Source organism: Theropithecus gelada, chromosome 4, assembly GCF_003255815.1.
Source record: "Theropithecus gelada isolate Dixy chromosome 4, Tgel_1.0, whole genome shotgun sequence".
Taxonomy (NCBI): Eukaryota; Metazoa; Chordata; class Mammalia; order Primates; family Cercopithecidae; genus Theropithecus; species Theropithecus gelada.
Window position 1 is genome coordinate 82,197,088 of NC_037671.1, and position 24,121 is coordinate 82,221,208.

At 35.7% G+C, this 24,121-nt stretch overlaps 1 protein-coding gene across 2 annotated transcripts in view; it reads right to left on the bottom strand.

Moving 5' to 3' along the window:
- ME1 (malic enzyme 1) overlaps window positions 1-24,121 on the bottom strand; it is a 240,954-nt gene that overhangs the window by 35,950 nt on the left and 180,883 nt on the right. For both annotated transcript variants that reach the window (XM_025382567.1, XM_025382566.1), the window contains one exon: window positions 5,697-5,806. In XM_025382567.1, coding sequence (XP_025238352.1) covers window positions 5,697-5,806 — 110 coding nt within the window. The remainder of the gene's footprint in view (window positions 1-5,696; window positions 5,807-24,121) is intronic.

Consider the following 24,121-nt stretch of genomic DNA (forward strand, 5'->3'; position numbering starts at 1 on the left):
AATAGTTTAAAATTCATATATGGAAATAAATAGACTCTATATGTGCAGATTATATTTTAGGCCAAATTAGTCATAGTGAAAAACTAGTTATTTAATGCCTCTACTGTGGTGAACTGCTTGGGGGGAATATTCTGCTATGGATCCTCAGGGCTCCTTCATGCACAGCTCTTGACCTAGGCTTGGCTCCTGCTTCTGATATCCTGTGCTCCAGACTTTAATTCTGATGTACCCCAGAGCCTGACCTCTAAATTCCTGGCCTTGATGGATAGAAATCCTGACCCTAATTGCTTGTTTTGTTTGATAATTTGAATTTAGCATTCGTTTTCTTAAACTGAACTCTGTTTCCTATTAACTCTGCATGATGATTTGAAATTATTTAATACTGGTCTTTAACTTTGTATGGACATTTACATGAGACCCACAAAATCAGAAGATATACAATATTAAAGGAATTCTATAGTTTTGTTCAACAGTTTACGGGCGGCTGTTTTAGAGAACACTGCAAAATGAATTGACAAGTGACTTAAAAACACTGGTCTACAAAGTATGTATTTGTAGTACCAGAGGCACTTTATCATTACTATACATGGTATCTTCAAGTTAGTATGCAATACTGATACGGTTTGGCTCTGTGTCCCCACCCAAATCTCATCTTGAGTTGTAATCTCCACATGTTGAGGGAGGGACCTGTAGTCCCCATGTGTTGAAGGAGGGAGGTGATTGGATCAGGGTGCGGTTTCACCCATGCTGTTCTTGTGATAGTGAGTTCTCAGGAGACCTAATGGTTTTATAAGTGGTTGGAAGTTCTTCCTTCTCTCATGTTGCCTTGTGAAGAAGGTGCTTGCTTCCCCTTTGCCTTCTACCATGATTGTAAGTTTCCTGAGGCCTCCCCAGCCATAAGAAAGTGTGAGTCAATTAAACCTCTTTCCTTTATATAAATTACCCAGTCTCAGGAAAATTCTCTGTAGCAGTGTGAAAATAGACTAATGCAAATAACACTAAAATCAGGCTGTCTTTCTATAGCTCACAATTCTTAACACCTGGAAATTTCCAGATTATTCCATTTCTGAAATCCCATAAATATCCACTTTTTATAAATACTCAAAAAGAAATTTAATAAAAAAAGAATAAAATACAGTTTATATAACTTAAGCAGGTTTTGTCATGAAAGTTGGCACTGAAGGAACAATGTTATTAACATCACAAAGAATTTGGGGAAAAGAAAGATTTGACCAGTTACTTTCATGTATGTCAAAAGAAATAAAGACTCGGGATTTTTAAAGTCGTTAAATGTATATAGCTGCAATACTAAATATTTAAGCACAGTGAATTTAAAAAATTATTTTATGTATATATTTTTTCTTTTTTCTTTTTCTTTTTTTTTTTTTGAGATGGAGTCTCACTCTATTGCCCAGGCTACACTGCAAAGCACGATCTTGGCTCACTGAAACCTCTGCCCCCGGGTTCAAGTGATTCTTCTGCCTCAGCCTCCCTAGTAGCTGGGACTACAGGTATGCGCCACCATGCCCTGCTAATTTTTGTATTTTTAGTAGAGACGAGGCTTCACCATATTGGCCAGGCTGGCCTCGAACTCCTGACTTCGTGATCCGCCCTCCTTGGCCTCCCAAAGTGCTGGGATTACAGGTGTGAGCCACTGTGCCTGGCCTAAAAATTATTATTTATAAAGTACCTTTCAGTTTATAGGATATTTCTACAAATAATTATTTTGTCCGCAATGTAAACTCCATGAGAGAAACATTATCATCCCCATTTTACATTTAAATTTTCTTTGATCATCTCATTTCCAGTAGCATTCACCTTTATTCCACTTTGGCTGACTTCCTTCTAAATTTCATCTTGGTGCTTGCCAAGAACCAATCCTTGAAAGTACTATATTAGAATACTTTACTCGTGATCTACAGTCTCCTATCTTCCCAGGTCTCTTATTCAATCATCCTTATTATACCCATGCTTCAACCCTACTGGAATGTCAAGGCCTTTCCCCCATCTAACAGTCTTTTTATCTTCACTTCCTTCTCTATCCAGCTCAGTGTCATGGTCATCACTTTAACCTTAGCTCTTATCCCATTGTCCTTTCTTTGCACAAATACAATAAAATATCTAACATAGATGAATCCAGCTGTTCACTGTGGCCTTGCCTCTTCCTGAACTGTTGAATTCAAGCTGCTCAGCCAGCATCATGATACATTTACGATATTAATTTCAACTAAATCTGCAGTGTCCGCTGACTGAATCCTTTTATGTTTCATAATCCGTTGGCTCTCTAGTTCTCTACAATAGTTCTTTCCGATCTGTTTTTTCTTTTAATTTTCCCCAAACTTCCAATCCTGTTATTTCAAAGAAAAATTGGAGACTATTACATATATTTTTTGTTTTCCTCAAACTTCTGATCTATTGTTTCAAAGAAAAAAATAGAAGCTGTTATGTAACTTTCTGCCACAGGTAAGAAATTAAACACAGAGAAGTTATGTAGATTGGTCAAAGTCCATAGCTAGTAAAGGGCGAAGCAAATCAGTATGACTCTATAGTCCATGCTCTTAACATCTACATGTAAGAGTGTTTCCTACTTTATCCATTTCAGTTTCTGCCTTGCCATTCTTCTAGTTCTTCAAGGCAAAAACCTAGGCTCCATCCTTAGATCCTTCTTCACCTTCACTATCAACAACTAATTATCTGTCTACTTCTAACTTCACTAGCACTTTCTTAGAGCAAGATGCCATCATCATGGATTTCAGCAATAGCCTTCAAATTCAGTCCTGTTCTCCAATTCAGTCCTGTTCTCTAGACTGAAGACAGTGTAATCTTTCCAAATGCAAACCTACCCGAGCCAACCTACCAACTCCTTAGTACAACTCTCCCAACTCCTTCATGTTTAATTCTTTAGATCAAAAGTTGGCAAACTCTTTTCATAGAAGGCAAGAGAGTAAATATTTTAGGGCTTGTGTGCCATTCAGTGTCTATCCCAGACTTAATTCTGCTATTATGGCATGAAAGCCACTGTAAACAATATATAAACAAGTGGGCATGGCTATGTTGCAATAAACTTCACAAAAACAGGCAGTGGGCTAGATTTGGCTCACAGGCTGTAGTTTGCCAACTCCTGCTTTAGACATATTACATTGATTCGTTCCACTAATATTAAATACTTTCTGTGGGCTTGGGGCTGTGTTAATGACAAGTTAATGATACAGTGATGAGCAAAATAGTCATATTCCCTGCCTTCACAGAGCTTAAAATTTAGTTGGGATGGAGATACTAATTTTTTTTTAATTGCATAAATAGGTCAGGCATGGTGGCTTATGCCTGTAATCCCACCACTTTGGGAGGCTGAGGTGGGCAGATCACTTGAGTTCAGGCATTCAAGACCAGCCTGGCCAATGTGGCGAAAACCCATCTCTACTAAAAATACAAAAATTAGCCAGGCACAGTGGCATGCATCTGTAATCCCAGTTACTCAGGAAGCTGAGGCAAGAGAATCACTGGAACCCAGGAGCAGAAGTTGCAGTGAGCCAAGATCGCACCACTGCACTCCAGCCTGGGCAATAGAGCAAGACTCTGTCTCAAAAAAAAATTGCATAAATATGTAAAAATGCTACTATGATAAGGAAAAAAGAAAAATAATTACTGCTATGGCAGCCTATGAGGTGGAATTGACCCAGACCCAGAAATTCAGAAGGGTTTACTGACGAATGTCATAACTGAGATGAGATTAGAAGAGGGGAAGAAAGGGTATTCTAGAAGGAGAGATCAACATTTGGCTAGACCCTTAAATAGGAGGAAACTTGGCTCATTTCAGGACCTGAGAAGGGATGTGTGGCTAGAATGGCTGAAGAGAGAAACAGGGGTCAGATCACGCATTTTGACCACATTCAGGATTTTCATCTTTATCCTAAGTACAATGAAAACCCATCATCCTAAGTACAATGAAAATCCATCAAATTATTTTGAGGAAGAAATAATAAGATCAGATTTCTATAGCAAAAGAAAATTATCTCTGTTCACCACAAAAACCTCAGCACTTAGATCTACATCTGACAAACTGTAGAGATATTATGCAGAAAACATATAAGAAAGGGAAACAAGAGTAAATGTGTATAGATTACTTAGATGATAGTAATTTACACTAGGGTGATGAGGAGAACTCTATGAAAAACACAGATTTTGATGACAGGAAATGAGAAAGGTTTAGTGACAGACTGTATTTGGTGGGAAAGCTGAAGAGGGAGCTATCAGCAATTCACTGAAAATGAGAACACTGGAAGAAGGTCAGGTTTGGTGGGGAAATGAGAGTTTGATTTGGGACTAGGTTAAGTATGAGATAACTGAGATACCCAACAGGAGTTTTGTTGTTATTGCTGCTGCTGCTGTTGTTGTTTGAGACAGGGCCTCGCTCTGTCACACAGGCTGGAGTGCAGTGGCATGAGCATGGCTTACTGCAGCTTCGACTTCCTGGGCTCAAGGGATCCAATCCTTCCCACCTCAGCCTCCCGAGTAGCTGGGACTACAGGCACACACCATCATGCCAGGCTAATTTTTATATTTTCTTATAGAGACAGAGTTTTGCCATGTTGCCCAGGATGGTCTCGAACTCCTATGCTCAAGCGATCTGCCTGACTTGGCCTCCCAAAGTGTTGGGGTTGCAGGTGCCTAAGAGGAGATTTTAAATAAAGACATGGGTATATAGACCTGGAATACGAAGAAGTCTGGACTGGCAATATAAATTTGCTAACTGAATGTGTGGACTTGGAGTATATACCTAAGAACATAAAGCAGAACAAAAAGAAAAGGACCTGGCACTGAGCAGGTCATTTAAAAATGAAGTGTTTTGTCATTTAATAGCTAGACAGGAAAGGATGAACTTGCAGAGGAAAAAGGAAAGGCAAACAGCCAAAGAGGTAAGAAGAAATCAGCAGAATGCCGTGACATGGAAGCCAACAAAAAAGAGTATTTCAAGAAACAAGGTGAGTCAACAATGTGGAATGCTGCTGAAAATTCAAGTAAGATAAACATGAAAAACATTCATTGGAATTAGTGAAATGGAAGCCATTTGCAATCTTATTTCAAGTTGCAAAAACTCTTTATGGTATTTCTCCTCAGCACATCTACCTGTGCTTTCCCCCTACCTTCCAATAATGAAACAGAATCCCTAAGATTCTCATAGTAAGACATGTGTATTGGGGGTGGGCTCTGCATGGATCTGGAGAGGATTAAAAAACTAGAACTTAAAGAGGAAAAAATTTGGCAACTTAGACAAAAGCAGGTAGCCAAGCATCTACAATCAAAGACAAATAGTAAAATGCAGCTCCTGCTGGGGTAAAGCATAAAAATTGTGCCTAAGATAGTCTGAAGAGAGAAGTATATTCACTTTTATTTTTAAACAATGAATAATATGGTCTCATACATTTCCTTCTTTGTTTAGCCATAATCACCAGGGATTTTGTCAGATTTCTTGGAGCTTATTTTCTAGCTAATGGATAATATGGTATATTATAGAGTCAGAGAGTACTTTTCTCAAATATATGCAACTAGATGAGAAATAGTACATGACATCAGCAAGCATACTTCCTGGAATTTGAAAGGTACTCAGCATATATTGATTGAATTTGAATCATTATTAAAATTATGAACTAATTTCTGACATGTTATTGATCCATATGCAGTGAAAATGTTGTTACCTTGAATATCATCATTGAATGTGCAATACTGGTTTCGATACTTGTTCAGGAGACGAAACGCATTCACATTGGCAAAGTCTTCAAACTGAATAAGGCAATTCATGCCGTACCTACAGGACACAAACATTCATATTAGAAGAGGCTAATAAAATGCTATTTAAAAATAAACTTTTAAAATTAGCCCATAGAAATAGGAAAACATATTTCCTTTTAAAGGTTCTGTCTTGCTGCTTAAGTATAAATATGTAATATAATATCTGTTCAACAAATATTTACTACATGCTTACTACAGAAAAGGCATTGTGTTGGCACCGTGAAATAACACAAAATGACCAAAATATGTTCCCTTTCCTTAAGGAATTTAACTTTTAGTAGAAACAAAAATTTTTGAAGTAAATAAAAAGTAAGATAAAAGTGGTATAAACAAGGAATGATAGGTGTTCCGAGGACAGATATCACTTCTGGCTGTGATCAAAGACAAAGCAACCAATGAACTGAGTTTTAATGAATAGTTATAATTTCAAAAGTAGAGATGTAGGGTTTTATAAGCTGAGGAAAAACAGAAGCAAAATAACTGAGGTGAAAGATAAAAAAGAAAAAGTGTTTAAAAAAATGGTTTAATCATTCTTAGCAAACTATCACAAGAACAGAAAACCAAACACCGCATGTTCTCACTCATAGGTGGGAACTGAACAATGAGATCACTTGGACTCAGGAAGGGGAACATCACACACCGGGGCCTATCATGGGGAGGGGGGAGGGGGGAGGGATTGCGTTGGGAGTTATACCTGATGTAAATGACGAGTTGATGGGTGCAGCAGACCAACATGGCACAAGTATACATATGTAACAAACCTGCACGTTATGCACATGTACCCTACAACTTAAAGTATAATAATAATAAATAAATTTAAAAAAAATGGTTTAAAAGCCGTGTTTGGCTATAACGTGGTAGTAAATGTAAGGGTGTAGTGAAAGATACAGTCAGATCTTCATTGTGGCCCTTCCATTTCTCCCATCTAGCTTCATCTCTGTATGCAAAGACAGTTATCGAAATAGTGTATTGGCTGTCTCCTTAGACACCCTTGTCCCCTTGTTCTCCATCATTCCGAATCTCCTTTTCTATTAAGATAGCACATAAATCAATGCTATTGAATCTCAGCCAGGATCTCAATAATATCCTGAAATATTTGTTTTCATCTGTCACTGGTCCACAACACAATCTCCAAAGCAGGTGCAATCACAAAATACCTCAGCCCGGGTAATTTATAAACAATAAAAATCTATTGTTCACAGCTCTGGAGGCTGAAAGTCCAAGATTAAGGTGTCAGCAGATTCCGTGTCTGGTGAGGGTCTTTTCCCCATGGATAGTGCCTTTTTGTTACATCTTTGCATGGGAGAAGGGGTAAACATGCTTTCTTCAGTCTCTTTTATAACGGCACTGATAAAACATTCATGAAGGATGGGGCCTCATGGCTTAATAATCACTTCTCAAAAGGCCCCATCTCTTAATACTTTCACAATGGCAACTACATTTCAACATACACAACTTAACATGTAACAGTAATGATTAGACCACAGCAGCAGCTTTCACAAACCTTCTTTTATTCTCCTGTTCTCCCAAGTCTCTTACCAGTCACTACGTCACTAAGATCAATGCTAGAGAGAATAATATTAACCTTCTCAGTTTCCCCCTACATTAAAATATTTTGTACTTTTATTTCTATTTTCTTCCTCAACTTGTGAGAAGGATTTTTGCTTCCTTGTTTTGAACCTCCCTATGGACCTTACTGAATCAACTGCACCTCTCTATACTAACAACTCCGATTTCTCCTTTACCACTGGTCCCTTCCTGTCCCCAAGCATTTTCAGGACTACCTGATTTTAAAACCACCTCCCTTGACTATGACAAAATCAAAGCTATAGTTACTTATGCTTCTTCCCCCTGATGTCAAACGTCTCATAACAGAGAATGTTAAACCTTGCAATCATTTCTCACTTCTTGTCAACATTCTAATTCAAGGACAGTCTCAAACCACTACCCCCTGATATCACAAGGCAGATGAGTTTTCTTTCTTTTCCTTCTGATACAATAAAAAAAAAAAAACTCTGTAAGTCCGTTATTTCCCTTCAATTATGTTAATTTATATATAATTATATATTTATCCTGGGTAGACTATCTTTCTAAATTACTATAAAAGTCATAGGTGAAAGCTGGTATTAACTTTTTATTTATTTATTTTTATTACTAGTGTAGCCTAGCATCTTTATCTGTCTATTCGTCATTTGTAATTCTTTCTGGAAGATTATATGTTCATTTGTTCATTTTTCTATTGTTTTTTTTTCATTTTTATTACTTTATTATGCCCATAAAAGTCTAGAGTCACCAGCTTCTTTTATCCATCTTTGGTGCTGGTATAAAAACACATTTCTTATTTTAGGTTATGTCTTTAAGCAGCATCACTTTCTTTGATTTTCCTTTTCTAATTAAACTGCTATCTTTGAAATTTTTAATTATTATGGATACATAATAGTTGTACATATCTGTTGGGTACATACGACGTTTTGATATATGCATCAATATGTAATGATAAAATCAGGTATATTTCAAAATAGCTGGAAGAGAAGATTCAGAATGTTCCCAACATAAAGAAATGATAAATGTTTGAAGGAGATCCTAAATCCCCTCATTTTTCTATTGTTATAGTTGTTTTCTTTGTTATTTCATAAAAATAGTACCTTCTGTTACATATGTTGCAAATAGTTTTTCTAATGTAGTACACTGTACCATTAATTATTTAGACAGTGTTCCTAATTGTTTTCACAAATAAATTTTAAATTTTTATGTGGTTAGATCTTTCAGTCCTTCTATTTATGGTTTCTCCTTTGATGAAATGCTTACAACAGTCTCCTCTACATATATTTATTTAACTATTAATGAAAATTTCTTCTAATTATATTACAGATTTAGAAAATAGTTAACCTCTAAATCTGGTATACTTTTACTGTTAGGCCATAGATTTTAAAAAAGCAAGCTATACCAAAATTTCTGTTTTCTGTATAATCACCCAACTATGCCAGCACCATTTATTTAACAGTCCATCCTTCTCCTCATCACCTATATTTAGATACTATATTCTGATACATAGTAGGGTCTGTTTCTGTGCTTTCTTATTTTATTCTACTACTGCTGATGACAACAAATACGTTTTCCTTTATAAGATATTACACATGCACACTTACTCTTCACAACCACTCTATGAAGTAAATACTATTATTATTCTCATCTAATAGATGAGGACACAGGCACACAGGTATACCACATCGGTACTGCTCAGTAATATAGTCTAACAGTAATGATTATCTTACTAATCTATAAAGAAAAGAATACCTCCCTGCTTTAATTCCTATAGCTTTATAGTAATTTTAATATTTAGTACTATTAACCATCTTTTATCCTTCTTTTTAAGTATTTACTTGGCTGTCATACTGGTTTACAAGCTGTCATACTGGTTTACAAGTATTTACTTGGCTGTCATACTGGTTTATTACAGAGCATAGGCTCTGGAGTCAGAGCTCCTGGGATCAATCTAGTCCTCCTTATATACTGTGCATCCTTAACTGTTCTGTGCCTCTGATTTCCTATCAGAAAAATGAGAATAGTAACAGCCTATTACCATAAGGTTGTTAGCAGGATTAAATGAAGTGATAAACATTAAGTGCTCAATGCAATGACTGGCACATAAGTACTCTATAGCCATTTAAAAATCTACAGATTTTTTAAAATTATTTAATAGTAACAATAGAAGCCACAGGCAGGTAAATAATATACTCAAAGGGCTAAGAGAAAATAACTGTCATCCTAGACAAAGCTATTCTTCAACAGTAAGGTTTATGCAGCCAGCAAACATGTGAAAAAAAAGCTCATCATCACTGGTCATTAGAGAAATGTAAATCAAAACCACAATGAGATACCATCTCACGCCAGTTAGAATGGTGATCATTAAAAAGTCAGGAAACAAGACGCTGCAAAGGATGTGGAGAAATAGGAACGCTTTCACACTGTTAGTGGGAGTGTAAATTAGTTCAACCATTGTGGAAGACAGTGTGACAATTCCTCAAGGATTTAGAATCAGAAATCCCATTTGACCCAGCAATCCCACTACTGGGTATATAACCAAAGGATTATAAACCATTCTACTATAAAGACACATGCACATGTATGTTTATTCTAGGACTATTCACAATAGCAAAGACTTGGAACCAACCCAAATGCCCATCAATGATAGACTGGATAAAGAAAATGTGGCACATATACACCATGGAATACTATGCAGCCATAAAAAGTATGAGTTCATACCCTTTGCCAGGACATGGATGAAGCTGGAAACCATCATTCTCAGCAAACTATTACAAGAAGAGAAAACCAAACACAGCATGTTCTCACTCATAAGTAGGAGTTAACAATGAGAACACATGGACACAGGGAGGGGAACATCACACACCAGGACCTGTTTGGGGGTGGGGGCTAGGGGAGGGATAACATTAGGAGAAATACCTAATGTAGACGATGGGTTTATGGGTGCAGCAAACCACCGTGGCACATGTATACCTATGTAACAAACCTGCACATTTGGCACATGCACCCCAGAACTTAAAGTATAATAATAAAAATAAATTAAAAATAAATAAAATTAAGACATCTTTAGATAAATAAAAATCAAAATACTTTTACTAAAGAAACTTCTAAAAGGCATATTTCAGAAAGAACAAAAATAATACCAGTTTAAAAGGTCTATGTATAATAAAATGGTAAAATGTTGGGAAATACAAGCAATTTTTATCCATATAAAATAGTAATAAAAATAAGTCTACTTCTAGCATGACACAGTGAAGAGGTTGGCAAATTCATTCCCCAAACAGCAACAATATTGCAAGACAAAATATTTAAAACAACCATTTCAGTGCTCTGTAAATCACTAAAGACAAAAAGAAGCAACAATTTAAAAGTAAAATGGGATAGTGGGGTCAATTCTTGAAGGGAACATAAACTTTTTCTACTCCTTTTATGTATGATGCCATTCATCCTCCAAGGAAACACTTTAGCTAGCTGTATTACTAATTATAAAAATGTTACTAGAAACTGGTAAAACCATTTCTATGGTTACAAATCACATTTTTATAACCTAGCAGAGAAGCAAACTTCGTCATAGCAACTAAGTACCCCAAACACAAATATCAGTCAATAATCATGAGGTGCTTGTAATGGCTCCTCCTACTTCTCTGGTTTCCAAGCAGGCCTTTAGAAAGTAAAGACTGTGAGCCTTTGGAGAGTGCTGTATGGTTTGCTCCTAATGTATCATATACCGATGGTCTAGAAACATTGGATGAGCTGTCATTACGTTCAGAAGGAGCAGAACCCTGTGGTCTCAGTATGTGAGGAGGAATCAGAGCCTTCTCAATTCTATTCCCGGATCTACTACTTACTTGGTTCTGCGGTTTTGCGCTTGTTACAATTTCTCTGTGGTTACAATGAAATCCTACAATATGGTTTGCCTTCAATGTTTAGGACACAATGTGGTCAGGCTACAAATTTATAATGTTTCTTAAGTGAAATCTGGGAATAGGCATAGGTAGTAAAATGGTGTACGGGATACCTTATCATTTAAAAAAGTTTATTTTAGAAGTATCCCTTAGAAACTATATATCAGTTTTAGTTTCATGACTTTTCTCTACCTGGTAGTTAACTCTGATTTGACTCCTAAAGATTTAGAGACAGGCATTCTGAATTTATTTTGTGATACAAACATCTTGCATCATATAATAAAAGAAAGCCACGTAAGGGATAGTTAGTTCCAATTTGAACCCACTTTGTCACTATAAAATTATAAGTAGTGGAACACTGAAAAGTTAGCCAATTCAATTCTACATAACTATGAAAAGAACCTACTATTTTATGATCAAAATACCACATAAAATACTAGGTGCAAATAGTTTTAAAAGTTAACAGAAATAGCACCCATAAAATTAACATGTAGAAACTGCAGAGATTTTGCTCTTGTGGCATTGTTAAATCTGACAAATACCTTATTGCAGTGACTAATCACTATATCTAGCACTGTGTGTCAGGCACTAGGCTTCATACTTTACATGGATTATCTCAATTCTGTCAGCAACCCAGTGAAGAAGGCAGCGTTATTATCCATTTAACAGATAAAGAAATGAACTCAGTAAGATTAAAAGCCATGGATGAGTTCATACTGCTAATAGGTGGTAAGGTCTGGACTGAACCACAGGGCCCACTGCTATATATACTGAGCACCAACAGAGTTATCAAGTCAATGAAATGAATAGATATTTACATCTGAAAAGATTGCACTGATAAAATAAGGGTGTTATAATTTTATCACAAAACTATTAATAGCAAAACAGCATTTGTATGCATTCAACATACCAGGTCCTTTTATTATAGGAAATATATGAACAGATATTGGTGAGAACATGAACCTTTCTTTGATTATAAATGATCAAGAATTTGCTGTAACAAGGTTAACCAAGTATGCTTTAATTTTTCCTGAGATATAGTAAAATGTTTTATAGGATTTACTACATAAGGAACATTCAAGATCTAGTGCACTTTAGCTCTGATGAGTACCTTAGGGATAGCTTATTCCAAATTACTCATTTTTGATAATGTATTGAAGCTTGAGAGTGCTCAATGAATTAAGCAGCAAATAAGAAACATGGATCTTGCCCTGGAAATGCTCACTGGGAAACAGTCTCATTGCGAAGACAAAAGGATGCAAATAAATAACTTAAAGGAGGTTCAGATTAAAAACAAAAGCAGTGGCACACTGATCACTAAAGCACTGAGGGAAAACAACATGAATTAGGTGAGGCTTAAGATGGGGCCTTGGTAGAACTCAAATAAGGAAAAGAGTGGAGTAAAGAATCAATCATAGAATAGTGGTCTCAAAATCTGTACTGGGGAGATGACAAACATTAGCTTCAAGGACTTTAGAAGATCAGTATTGGTTGCTGAATTTCAGATTATGAATGGTCTTGAATGCTAGAATAAGTAATCTGAAGTTGACACAAGTTATCTCTGGCCAAGAACCATTGGAATTCAATTCTTCCTTGCAGGTAACAATAAAGAAGATGGATGTGTTAACTTCTTTCATAGCAATATGGCTTTTGTTCCTACTACTTTACTTCTGTATTATTTTGTAACATTTAGACAGTCCTTTCATTTTTCTTACCCTTCCTTTTATTATATTTTACTGTTACTTCTTATTCTTTATGACAGCAGAAATGATAAAGATTCAGCCATAATCATTCATTCTTTTCCCCCATATAGTCATCCCCTCAAGTTTCTTGTATTCTTAAGGATATGACAATCATGTTTTACACAAATGACTTCTAAATTTATATCTCTGCTGCTGACCTTTCAAAGAAATAACTCTGTTTCCAAAATGATACCAAGGACTTGAAGAAACGTTACACTATGAATCTTTTTTCTTTTAGAATGAGAGATAAATAATTAAAACGGTATTTCCAACCATTTTTATTTAGTATTTTTTTTCTGTAAAAGTATCTATAGTATCAAAAATCACACAACATTTATAGCAAGGACAAAAAAAAAAATCACAAGCAAAATGGAATCATTGTGTTTAGGTGTTTTCTGCTTTTCAAAAAAAAAAAAAAAAATAGCAAACCTAAGAGATTCTGAGTTCCTTAAAATTCAACAAACTTTGAAGCTCCGTTTATAACTAAAGTTGCTATTTAGTATATTTTACTAAAAAGAATTTTTAAAATCCTCCTTGTCTCCAAAATTTGTGAAACCTTTTCCCTTGTGATTTTATTATTTTGTTGTTGTTGTTTTTAAACTTTTATTTTAGGTTCAGGGGTACATGTGCAAGGTAGTTTTATAGGTAAATTCATGTCATGGGGGTTTGTTGTACAGATTATTTTATCACCCAGAAGCTAAGCCTAGTACACAACAGTTACTGTTTCTGCTCCTCTTCCTCCTCTGATCCTCCAGCCTCTGGGGTGGAGATGAGAACACATGGACACTAGGCCCCAGTGTCCGTTGTGCCCCTCTTTGTGTTCAAGTGCTCTCATCATTTTAGCTCCCACCTATAAGCGAGAACATATAGTACTTGGTTTTCTGTTCCTGCATTAGTTTGCTAGGGATAATGGCCTCCAGCTCCATCCATGTTCCTGCAAAGGATGTGATCTCATTCTATTTTATGGTTGCATAGCATTCCATGGTGTATAAGTACCACATTTTCTTTATCCAGTGTATCATTGATGGGCATTTAGGTTGATTCCACGTCTTTGCTATTGTGAATAGTGCTCCAATAAGCCAAAAAATGTGTGCATGTATCTTTGTGGTAAAATGATTTGTGTTCTTTGGGGTATATACCCACTAATGGGATTGCTGGGTCAAATGGTACTTCTGCTTTTATTTCTTTGAGGAATCTCCATAGTGCTTCCACAATGGCTGAACTAATTTATACTCCCACCAGCTGTGTATAAGCATTTCCTTTGCTTCACACCGTTGCCAGGATCTGTTATTTTTTGACTTTTTAATAATAGCCATTCTGACTGGTGTGACACGGTATCTCATTATGGTTTGGATTTGCATTTCTCTAATGATCAGTGATATTGAGCTTTTTTCATATGCTTATTGGCCGTATGTATGTTCTTTTGAAAAGCGTCTCTTCATGTCCTTTGCCTACTTTTTAATGGGGTTGTTTTTTTCTTGTAGATTTGTTTAAGTTCCTCAAGATTCTGGATATTAGACCTTTGTGAAATGCATAGTTTGCAAATATTTTCTCCCATTCTGTAGGTTCTTTGTTTACTCTGTTGAGATATATATATTTTTTTGCTGTGAAAAAGCTCTTTAGTTTAATTAAATCCCATTTGTACATTTTGCTTTTGTTGTGATTGCTTTTGGTATCTTTGTCATGAACTCTTTGCCTGTTCCCATGTTCAGAGAGCCATTTCTCAGGAAAGCAAGGTGGTAAAGGGAACATCCAGCGAGGAAGTGAGGAGGTAAAGGAGCCTGTTGTTTAAGTGTGGGTTTCCAGGTAAACAGTACAAAGATCTGAGAAGAAGAGTGTTGGGAGTCTGGTTTAGGGAAGATAAAGCACAAAACATGAAGTATGAAGAAGCACAGGCGTGGTGTGGTGGCTCACACCTGTAATCCCAGCACTTTGGGAGGCCGAGGCAGATGGATCACCTGAGGTCAGGAGTTCGAGACCAGCCTGGCCAACCTGATGAAACCCCGTCTCTACTAAAAATACAAAAATTAGCTAGGTGTGGTGGTGGGCGCCTGTAATACCAGCTACTCGGGAGGCTGAGGCAGGAGAACCATGTGAACCCAGGAGGCGGAGGTTGCAGTGAGCTGAGAAGGCACCACTGCACTCCAGCCTAGGCAACAGAGTGAGAATCCATCGCAAAAAAAAAAAAAAAGAAAAGAAAAGAAAAAGCATGAAATACGTGAGGCATACATGAAAAGAGACAAATGACATGTTATTTTTACATTTTAATAGGCAACCGAGTATAACAATAATGTGAAGCAACTTTCTAATTACGTGCACAGGCCATCTGATGGACTGCAGAGTTGCAGCATGGGGAGATGAATATGCGAAAGAGGGAACATCATGGCCTCTGAGCTGAAGGCAGCGTGGGTACAGGCTCAAATCCTCAGAGAAGTTTTGGCTCTAAAGGACTTATCTGTGCTTCAACATACCACTGTATTCTTATCTTCTATTTCCAGTTTGTACCATTCATTATGCCTAAAATGCCTTCATATAAGGGATGCCGAAATTTAGAAAATGCTTTTATAAACTCCATCTGCAAACTTACAATAGAGAATTAAAGGTCTCCTCAGATGCATGTTCCAGTAAATACCTCATCTCCAACCTCAATCATGTCATTTACTTCTGTAGTTTGAATCACTAAATCTGTGTCTTTTTCTCCATTTAGTCTGAATCAAACTGTTTATTTCTAAAAGCCAGCAACTTCTACAAAACACTAAGGGTCACATATTCAGCAGAAAAGAGAATTGTACATTATTTTACTGAAGAATATTACAGTCATAAAATTTTAGATCTAGAAATGTCCTCAGAGACCATTTAGCAATAACTAATGATCAGGAAGGTTAAAAAACACCCAAGGTTCAAAAAAATATATGCTAGTGAGTATTGCTATCTAAGAGAAAAATCCAGAAGAAATAAGTCCAATAGCCTCTTATGGTAGAGTAGACTTTTTCTGTAATGTAAGATACCTTCTATCTTATTTCATACTGTAAGAATACAAAATATTTTCAGATAAGTTTATCAGAATTTATTACCGGCACATCTCATTTTATTGTGCTTTGCTTTACTGCACTTTGAAGATACTGCAATTTTTTTTACAAATTGAAGATTTGTGGCAACCCTTGTCGAGCAACTCTATTGGGACCATATTTTTCCAACAGAATGTGCTCACTTTGTGTCTCTGTCACATTTTGGTAATGCTCATAATATTTCAAACTTTTGCATTATTATTATATGTGTTATGTTGATCTGTGATCAATGATCTTTCATGTTACCACTATAATTGCATACAAGATGGCAAACTTAATCAATAAATGTTGTATATGTTCTGACTGCTCCACTGACTGGCCATACCCATGACTCTCTGCTTCTCCCCAAACCTCCCTATTCCCTGAGACACAACACTATTGAAATTAGGCCAAGTAACACCCCACAATAACCTTTAAGTGTTCAAGTCAAAGGAAGAGTCACACATCTCTTTAAATCAAAAGCTTGAAATGGCTAAGTTTAGTGAGAAAAGAATATTGAAAGCTGAGACAGGACAAAAGTTAGACCTGTTGTACCAGGCAGTTAGCCAAGTTGTGGACGCAAAGGAAAAATTCTTGAAGTAAATTAAAAGTGCTACACTATTGACCAGATAAATGATAAGAAAGCAAAAAAAAAAAAAGTCTTTTTTGCTGATAGGGAGGAAGTTTGAGTGATCTGGATAGATTAAACCAGTCACAACATCTCCTTAAGCCAAAGCCTAATCCATAGCAAGGCCCTAATTCTCTTCAGTTCTATAAAGGCTGGGAAAGGTAAGGAAACTGCAGAAGAAAAATTTGATGCTAGCAGAGTCTGATCTGTGAAGTTTAAGGAAAAAAGTTGTCTCTAATAACATAACATAACATAACATAACACAACATAACATAACATGCAAGGTGAAGCAGAAAGTACTGATGTAGAAGCAGCAGCAAGTTATCGAGAAGATCTACCTAAGCTCATAAATCAAGGTGGTTACATTAAAGAGCAGATTAAAAATGGAGACAAAATAGCCTTCTGTAGAAAGAGAATGCCATCTAGGGCTTTCATAGCTAGAGAGGAGAAGTCAACGCCTGGCTTCAAAGCTTCAAAGAATAGGACCCTTGTTAAGGTCTAATGCAGCTGGTGACGTTAATCTGAAGCCAATACTCATTTACCATTTTGAAAAACATAGATCCCTTAAGAATTATGCTAAATAGACTCTGTCTGTGCTCTGTGAATGACACAACACAGCCTGAGTGATAACGTATCTCTTTACAGCATGGTTTACTGAATATCTTAAGTCCACTACCGAGACCTACTGCTCAGAAAAATAAGATTCCTTTCAAATTATTGCTGCTTATTGACAATGCACCTAGCCAGCTGAAGAGCTCTGATGGAGATGTACAAGAACAATGTTTTCATGCCTGCAAACACAACATCTATTCTGCAGCCCATGCATAGAGAGGCAATTTAAACTTTCAAGTCTTATTATATAGAAAATGCACTTCCTAAAGCTATTGCTACCCTAGACCATAATTCCTCTTATGAATTTGGGCAAAGTAAATTGAAAACCTCTGGAAAGGGTTCACCATTCTAGACGTCACTAAGAACATTCGCGATTCATGGAAGGAGGTCAAAACATCAACATTAACGGGAGTTTGCAAGAAGCTAATTCCAATTCTCATGGATGACTCTGAGGGATTCAAGACTTTAGCAGAGGAAGTCACTGCAGATGTGGTGGAAATAACAAGTAGTACTAGAATTAGAAGTGGAGCCTGAAGATGGGACTGAATTGCTGCAATCTCATGATAAAACCTGAATGACTGAAGAATTGTTTCTTATGGATGAGCAAAGAAAGTGTTTTTTTGAGATGAAATTTACTTCTGGTGAAGACGCTATGAATAGTGTTGAAATGACAATAATTTAGAATATTTAGATTTGGAATATCACATAAACTCAGTTGATAAAGGAACAACCTGGTTTGAAAGGATTGACTCCAATATTGAAAGAAGTTCTACCGTGCATATAATGCCGTCAAACAGCATTGTATGCTACAGAGAAATCTCTCATGAAAGGAAGAGTCAACTGATGTTGCAAATTCCATTATTGTCCTATTTTCAGAAATTACCACACTCACCCAACTTTCAGTAACCACCATTCTAATCAGTCAGCAGCTGTCAACATCAAGGCAAGACCCTCCACCAGCAAAAAGATTATGACTCTCTGAAGGCTCAGATGATCATTCACATTTAATAGCAATAAAATTATTTCTTAATTAGGGTATACAAATTTTTAAACATAATGCTATTGCATACTTAATATGCTACAGTATAGTGTAAACACAAGTTTCTTTTCTTTTCTTTTTTTTTTTTTTTGAGACAGGGTCTCACTCCATCATCCAGGCTGGAGTGCAGCGGCATGATCACAACTCACCGCAGCCTCAACATCCCAGGGTCAAGTAATCTTCCCACCACAGCCTCCCTAGTGGCTGGGACCACAGGAGTGTGCCGCCGTGCCTGGCTAATTTTTCTTTTAATGTTTTGTAGAGACAAGAGCTCACTACATTGCCCAGGTTGATCGCAAACTCCTCAGCTCAAACTATTCATCCGCCTCGGCCTCCCAAAGTGTTGGGATTACAGGCATGAGTCACCGGGCCTGGCCTTAAACATAACTTTTATATTCACTGAGAAGCCAAAAAATTCATGTGACTTGCTTTACTGTAATATTTGTTTTATTGTGGTTGTCTGGAACCAAAGCTGCAATATCTTTGGGGTATGCCTGTATTCAAATGAATATGAATGTTATTTATCTTTCCATGCACACTTTTAGACTATATATTTATGCAATGATGCTGCAACTGCTCAACTACTTTCAACTACAAGGTGAATTTAAAATCAATTTTATTGCTTGATAGTTATGTCTTGTAGGTAATTTTCTATCCTTTTTCTTTACTGGCAATAACAGATTTGAACAAGTATTTTGTGAACTATTATTGAATATGAATACTAATTGGATCAATATTCTCATTCTGATTATTCTCAAAAGTTAATATCCACCTGAAAGGATTTTTCCTGAAATGTCACCATTATGATACTTAAAAAAATTGCTTGTAGGTTCTATACATAATCTTCAAAGAGGCATTCCAAAAGTATTATGAACATTAGCAGTTATCATTGTACAGCATTCCAGAGTACTACTTAGAAAAAGATAACAATCATTCAGGTCTGTGTTTTTAAAAAAACAAACAATTTTGTAGTGAAATCTCAAAATCAAAATAAAAATTAAAAAAGGAATGTGCATGTATAACTGCTTAAAATAAAAACTTTGAAAGCTAATATCCATTCTTAGACCACAGAGTAATGGAAATCCATGCACATTATTCAAGAATAATCAGAATGGTACATTTAGAAATAGCTGAAAGCACAAATCCAATGTAAAGTACAAATCTAGCTTCTCTGGCACAATCACCTGGAATAATGTCAAAGTCTGAATACTAACCATCTCCCATAATTAGCACTCACCTATCAGTAACATGTGCTGAGTTATGTCTATTTATAATTCCAAATTAATAGTGTTTCTTATGGCAATATTATTGTCTAATACTAATAAAATGCCAAAATATTATGTTCCCTGTTTTATAAATAAGCTCTTTTCCTCTCATATACTGAGGACGTCGTGAAGTAAGCCGTCATACATCCAGTGGTATTGAATATATTTAAGCCCAAACTGTTTTAGAATTGTTTCCATTGGTACCAGTATGGGTACAATTACCTGCATGCCAACCTCTACCCACCCTTAAAATAGTGCAATAATTAGTTGATGTATTCTGACATACTACTAAAATTAGAATTCTACTGGCAGAGTCTCTGCTTAATTCCTAACAATTTTTAGGGACAAAACATGAGGCCATCTATATAGTCCTAATAATCATTTGGACTTCTTTTCACATTAAACCATTTATGAATGACTCTCGAACTTTTTTGAATTAACAAGTATTTTTATATTTCAGCCTAATTTTTCAAGAATGCAACTTCGTCTCTGCCAAATTGACAAACTTCCATAATCTGATTAACAAAGCTATATTGTAGGTAGTTTATCATGTAGGAAGGGTAATTTTGGTAGTTTACTGAGTTTACTAACATACATAGGGATGTATGGAAGCTCAACAATTTATCATTTTTAAACTAATGATTTTATTCCGGTATCACTGAGAAACATAAACCAACACAAGAAATTTCTGTGCCTAAAACAATACTTACTAAAAGGAACCCAATAATCCAGCAGATGATTACAAACAAATTGAGCCTTTTGGGTTAACATCTCAAGTCTCTCCACTGCCCCTCTAAGAATTCCTTGTGCAATTCTAAATCAATAAAAAGAATTGGAAAAAGGATACTCAACAGAGATCAAATAAGGCCACTGATTACTAACAAAATATTCAGGTTTTGAAAAAGCCTGACCCTGTCAGTAACTTGATTAGTCAAAGTGAGGAAATAAAAATCTGATAATTTTGCTCTCAGTGCAGTCCAGTCAGAGGAGAACAGTTTTAGCCTCTCTGATGAAAAATGTCTAAATAAAACTATGTCTCTTAATGAGGCATACATGACAAGATGTATAAACTTTGCATTTTCCAGATAGGAGTATTCTGGTCCAACTATTTTCCAGAGATGTGCAAGAAACATAAGTAACTTCTGAAACAGATAATTATGGTTCATGTTTGCAAATGCATTAGAATTCCATTCTCACTTCTGAAACTAATAGACTAATAAGGTCAAAAGAAATACTGAATAAATCTCTCATATATTGTTTTCTTTTAATATTTAAACACAGATATTACGTATATGTGATATCCATTGAAAAATATTAGCAGAACAAGAACACAGATAGATGACATTTGATCGTCTTTTATTAAAAGCCAATAGGTCCAACATTCTCCTCACTCAGACAGCCTAAGTGACCAATTCAAGTGTCACATTCTTTTTTTCATACTCCATTAGAGTTTATACTGAATAATGAAAACTGAACAAAAGTGGTATGTTCTATAAAGAAAATACATCTGCTTTTACATTCTGTATGTTCTAAATTGCCACTTTTCATTCTTTTTCTTTTTGGAGTGGTTAGCTAAACTGCAGAACAGATCAGGTCCCAGATTTCTTGTTAAATGATCTACTCGTCTCTTTTCTGCCTAAGGCCTTCTCAAAAATAAGAAAATTGATATTTATATGGGACAAATCCTATAAAGAAAATGCTTGGGAAATCTAAATATTAATAATAAAATCTATGAAGTTGCCTAGATAAACAATAAGGTACTATAGTAGTTTTATTTAAGGGTAAGACTTTTTCTGTGCCTGGCTTTCTTTTAAATTAATTTAAATGATGTATTATTTACATAAAATAAAAGTACCCCTATTAAGTATACAATTAGGTAAGTTCTGATAAATGTATCTTATGTCTCACCTTTACAAAGGTAAGGTATAGAATATTCACATCCCCAAAAGTTCTCTTGTGGCCCACCTCAGTCAATCCCCAGTCCAGCAAGGGCCCCAGAAAGTCACTGATCTGCTTTCTAGTGTTGGAGATTAAACTTTTTTGAGACAGTCTCACTTTGTCACCCAGGTTGGAGTGCAGTGGTGCAATCTCAGCTCACTGCAGTCTCCACCTCCTGGGCTCAAGCGATCCTCCAGCCTTAGCCCCATAAGTAGCTGGGACCACAGGCGTGCACCACCATGCCTAGTTATTACTATTATTATTGTATTTTTAGTAGAGATGGGGTTTCACCATGTTGCCAAGGCTGGTCTTGAACTCCTGAGCTCAAGCAATCTGCCAGCCTCAGCCTCCCAAAGTGCTGGGGTTATAGGCGTGAGCCACTGTAGCCGGCTCACACTTTTGAGAGGTTAAATTAATACAAGCCCTTGGAACAAACTCTGGCACATAATAAGGATTCACTAAACATTAGTTATTGTTTGCCCAGTGGGATTTTGTTGTTTATCACAAGAGCTGCGAGTAAGCTTGGTGGTGCATGAAACCATAAATGAGTAAACAATGACCCAGGAATATTTACTGGTCCTTTCCTTAGATATCTGTGTATATTTAAGTAAGTGTTACTATAGCATGTGGGGAAAGGTAATATGATCCCAAATGAAATACTCAGTGCTAATAAACAGTTCCAGTCTAATTACCTTTCAGTTGATTCATTTATATTCTAAATCTTGTTCCTCTATCATTTGTGTTGTTTTTTCCTATAATAAACTGTATATGCAAGTATATAATACATATACAACACATATATAATAAAGTGTATATACAAGTAACATTAAGGAATATTAATTGTGACATTTCAGAAATATTCTTGGGAGGCTTTGATTATATGCCTTTTCTATCACAAAGTACACCATATTCAGATGTCATAATATACAAATCTTGAGACTGTTCTGTTAGTTTATTTTAGGGGAGGTATTACGAAGTAGTCAAACAATAACATAAAACGTTACTAAGACAATGCACAAGTCAAAATACAGCCAGTTTTCTAAACTGGTTAATTGGCTTTCCCTCCTGAAATGCATTTTTTCAGGTATACCCAACTGTTCCCCCTTTTTACATCAATAATTTTATAAAATTTGAAATAATTACAGGCCTAAAAGAATCTATCTATAAAAAGAGATTGGGATAGAAGTTCAGTAACTAATGCATTCTGGTTGTGCTCTTGTCCTTGGAGACTAGGTTAATGAGAATTTGGAAGAGCATTAAGTCTTCCAAAATGACCCAAACAGATTTATTACAATGAGATTCTAGTGCCTATCTTCAGTTTTTAAACTAGGAGGCTGGCCAAATGTAAACTTCTGGAATATGTAGGTGTTTATAAAAATAAAAGTCTTCATTAACTTTTAAAAATATCTTTGTCTCATTCCAAAATTCTATATTACTCTGTAGCAAGAAAAATAACCTCTGTATTGTTCCAAAACTTCTTGTGACATATAGACCCAGAGGTCCGGATTTATAGGTCTCTGTAATGCTTTTTTACAAATATATCATATATCTCATTCTTTAATCCATCTAATGGGAAAAAACATAGTACACCAAAAAATGGTTCTGGGGCAAGGGGTGGGGTGACCTGTACTCATGTAAGTAAAATGAATGATATTACCATACTTCAGTCGATTTGCATAATAAATTCCTATTTGATTTTTCTAAGACATACACATTTAAAAACATATTTCTTATCAGACCATATCTTCTTTTTACATTCTATATGTTCTAAATTGCCACTCTTCATTCCTTTTCTTTTTGAAGTTGTTAGCTAAACTGCAGAACAAATCAGGTCCCAGATTTCTTGTTAAATGACCTACTCTACTTAAAAATCTCTTTTCTCCCTAAAGCCTTCTCAAAAAAATTTTTTTTGATATTTCTATAGGACAAATCCTATTTAATTATTATACTTTTCTCTGGCAAAAGTGATCACCGTATCCTATAGTGATTAGAAACACCCAAGAAACTGGGTTTCTCAGAACTGCACACTACTGCATGCAGTAGCTGCATGCTAATGGAGGGCATTAACTGGGATTTTGCAAAAATAGCAATCCTGACTAACTGATTTTGGAAACACTTGGCAAAGCACAACAAAGGAGTTTCTTTACTCAGCATTCAAGTTATCTAAACCCTAACATGCTTCTATAAACTAATAATCTCTGAAAAGAGGATGCATAATATGTGGACTTTCTCATTCTTATTTTACTAGAAAATACCTTTTCACACTCCAAAAGAGTGGAAAAGATTACTGAAAAGACTCTACACATGCTATTCTTAAAACAGAGTAAGAAAAGTTCTAAGTTGTTCAACAGTTTATAATAAAAAGGAAATGATTCACGACTGTTCCACACTAATAAATAACATAAGAATGTCATTTTAGGAGGGGAAAATTTAAACAAACAATATGAATTTATAATCAAAACCAAAAAAAATTTAATTTCAAATGAAGTAAAGTTGTGTCTAGGCGAAGGAGTTAAAAAAAAAAATCTAACTAGAAAACCCACACTACAATGTCAGGAAAGCTGCTTTTACTTTCCGGTAATATAAAATGAAAAGATCTCAAGATGAATG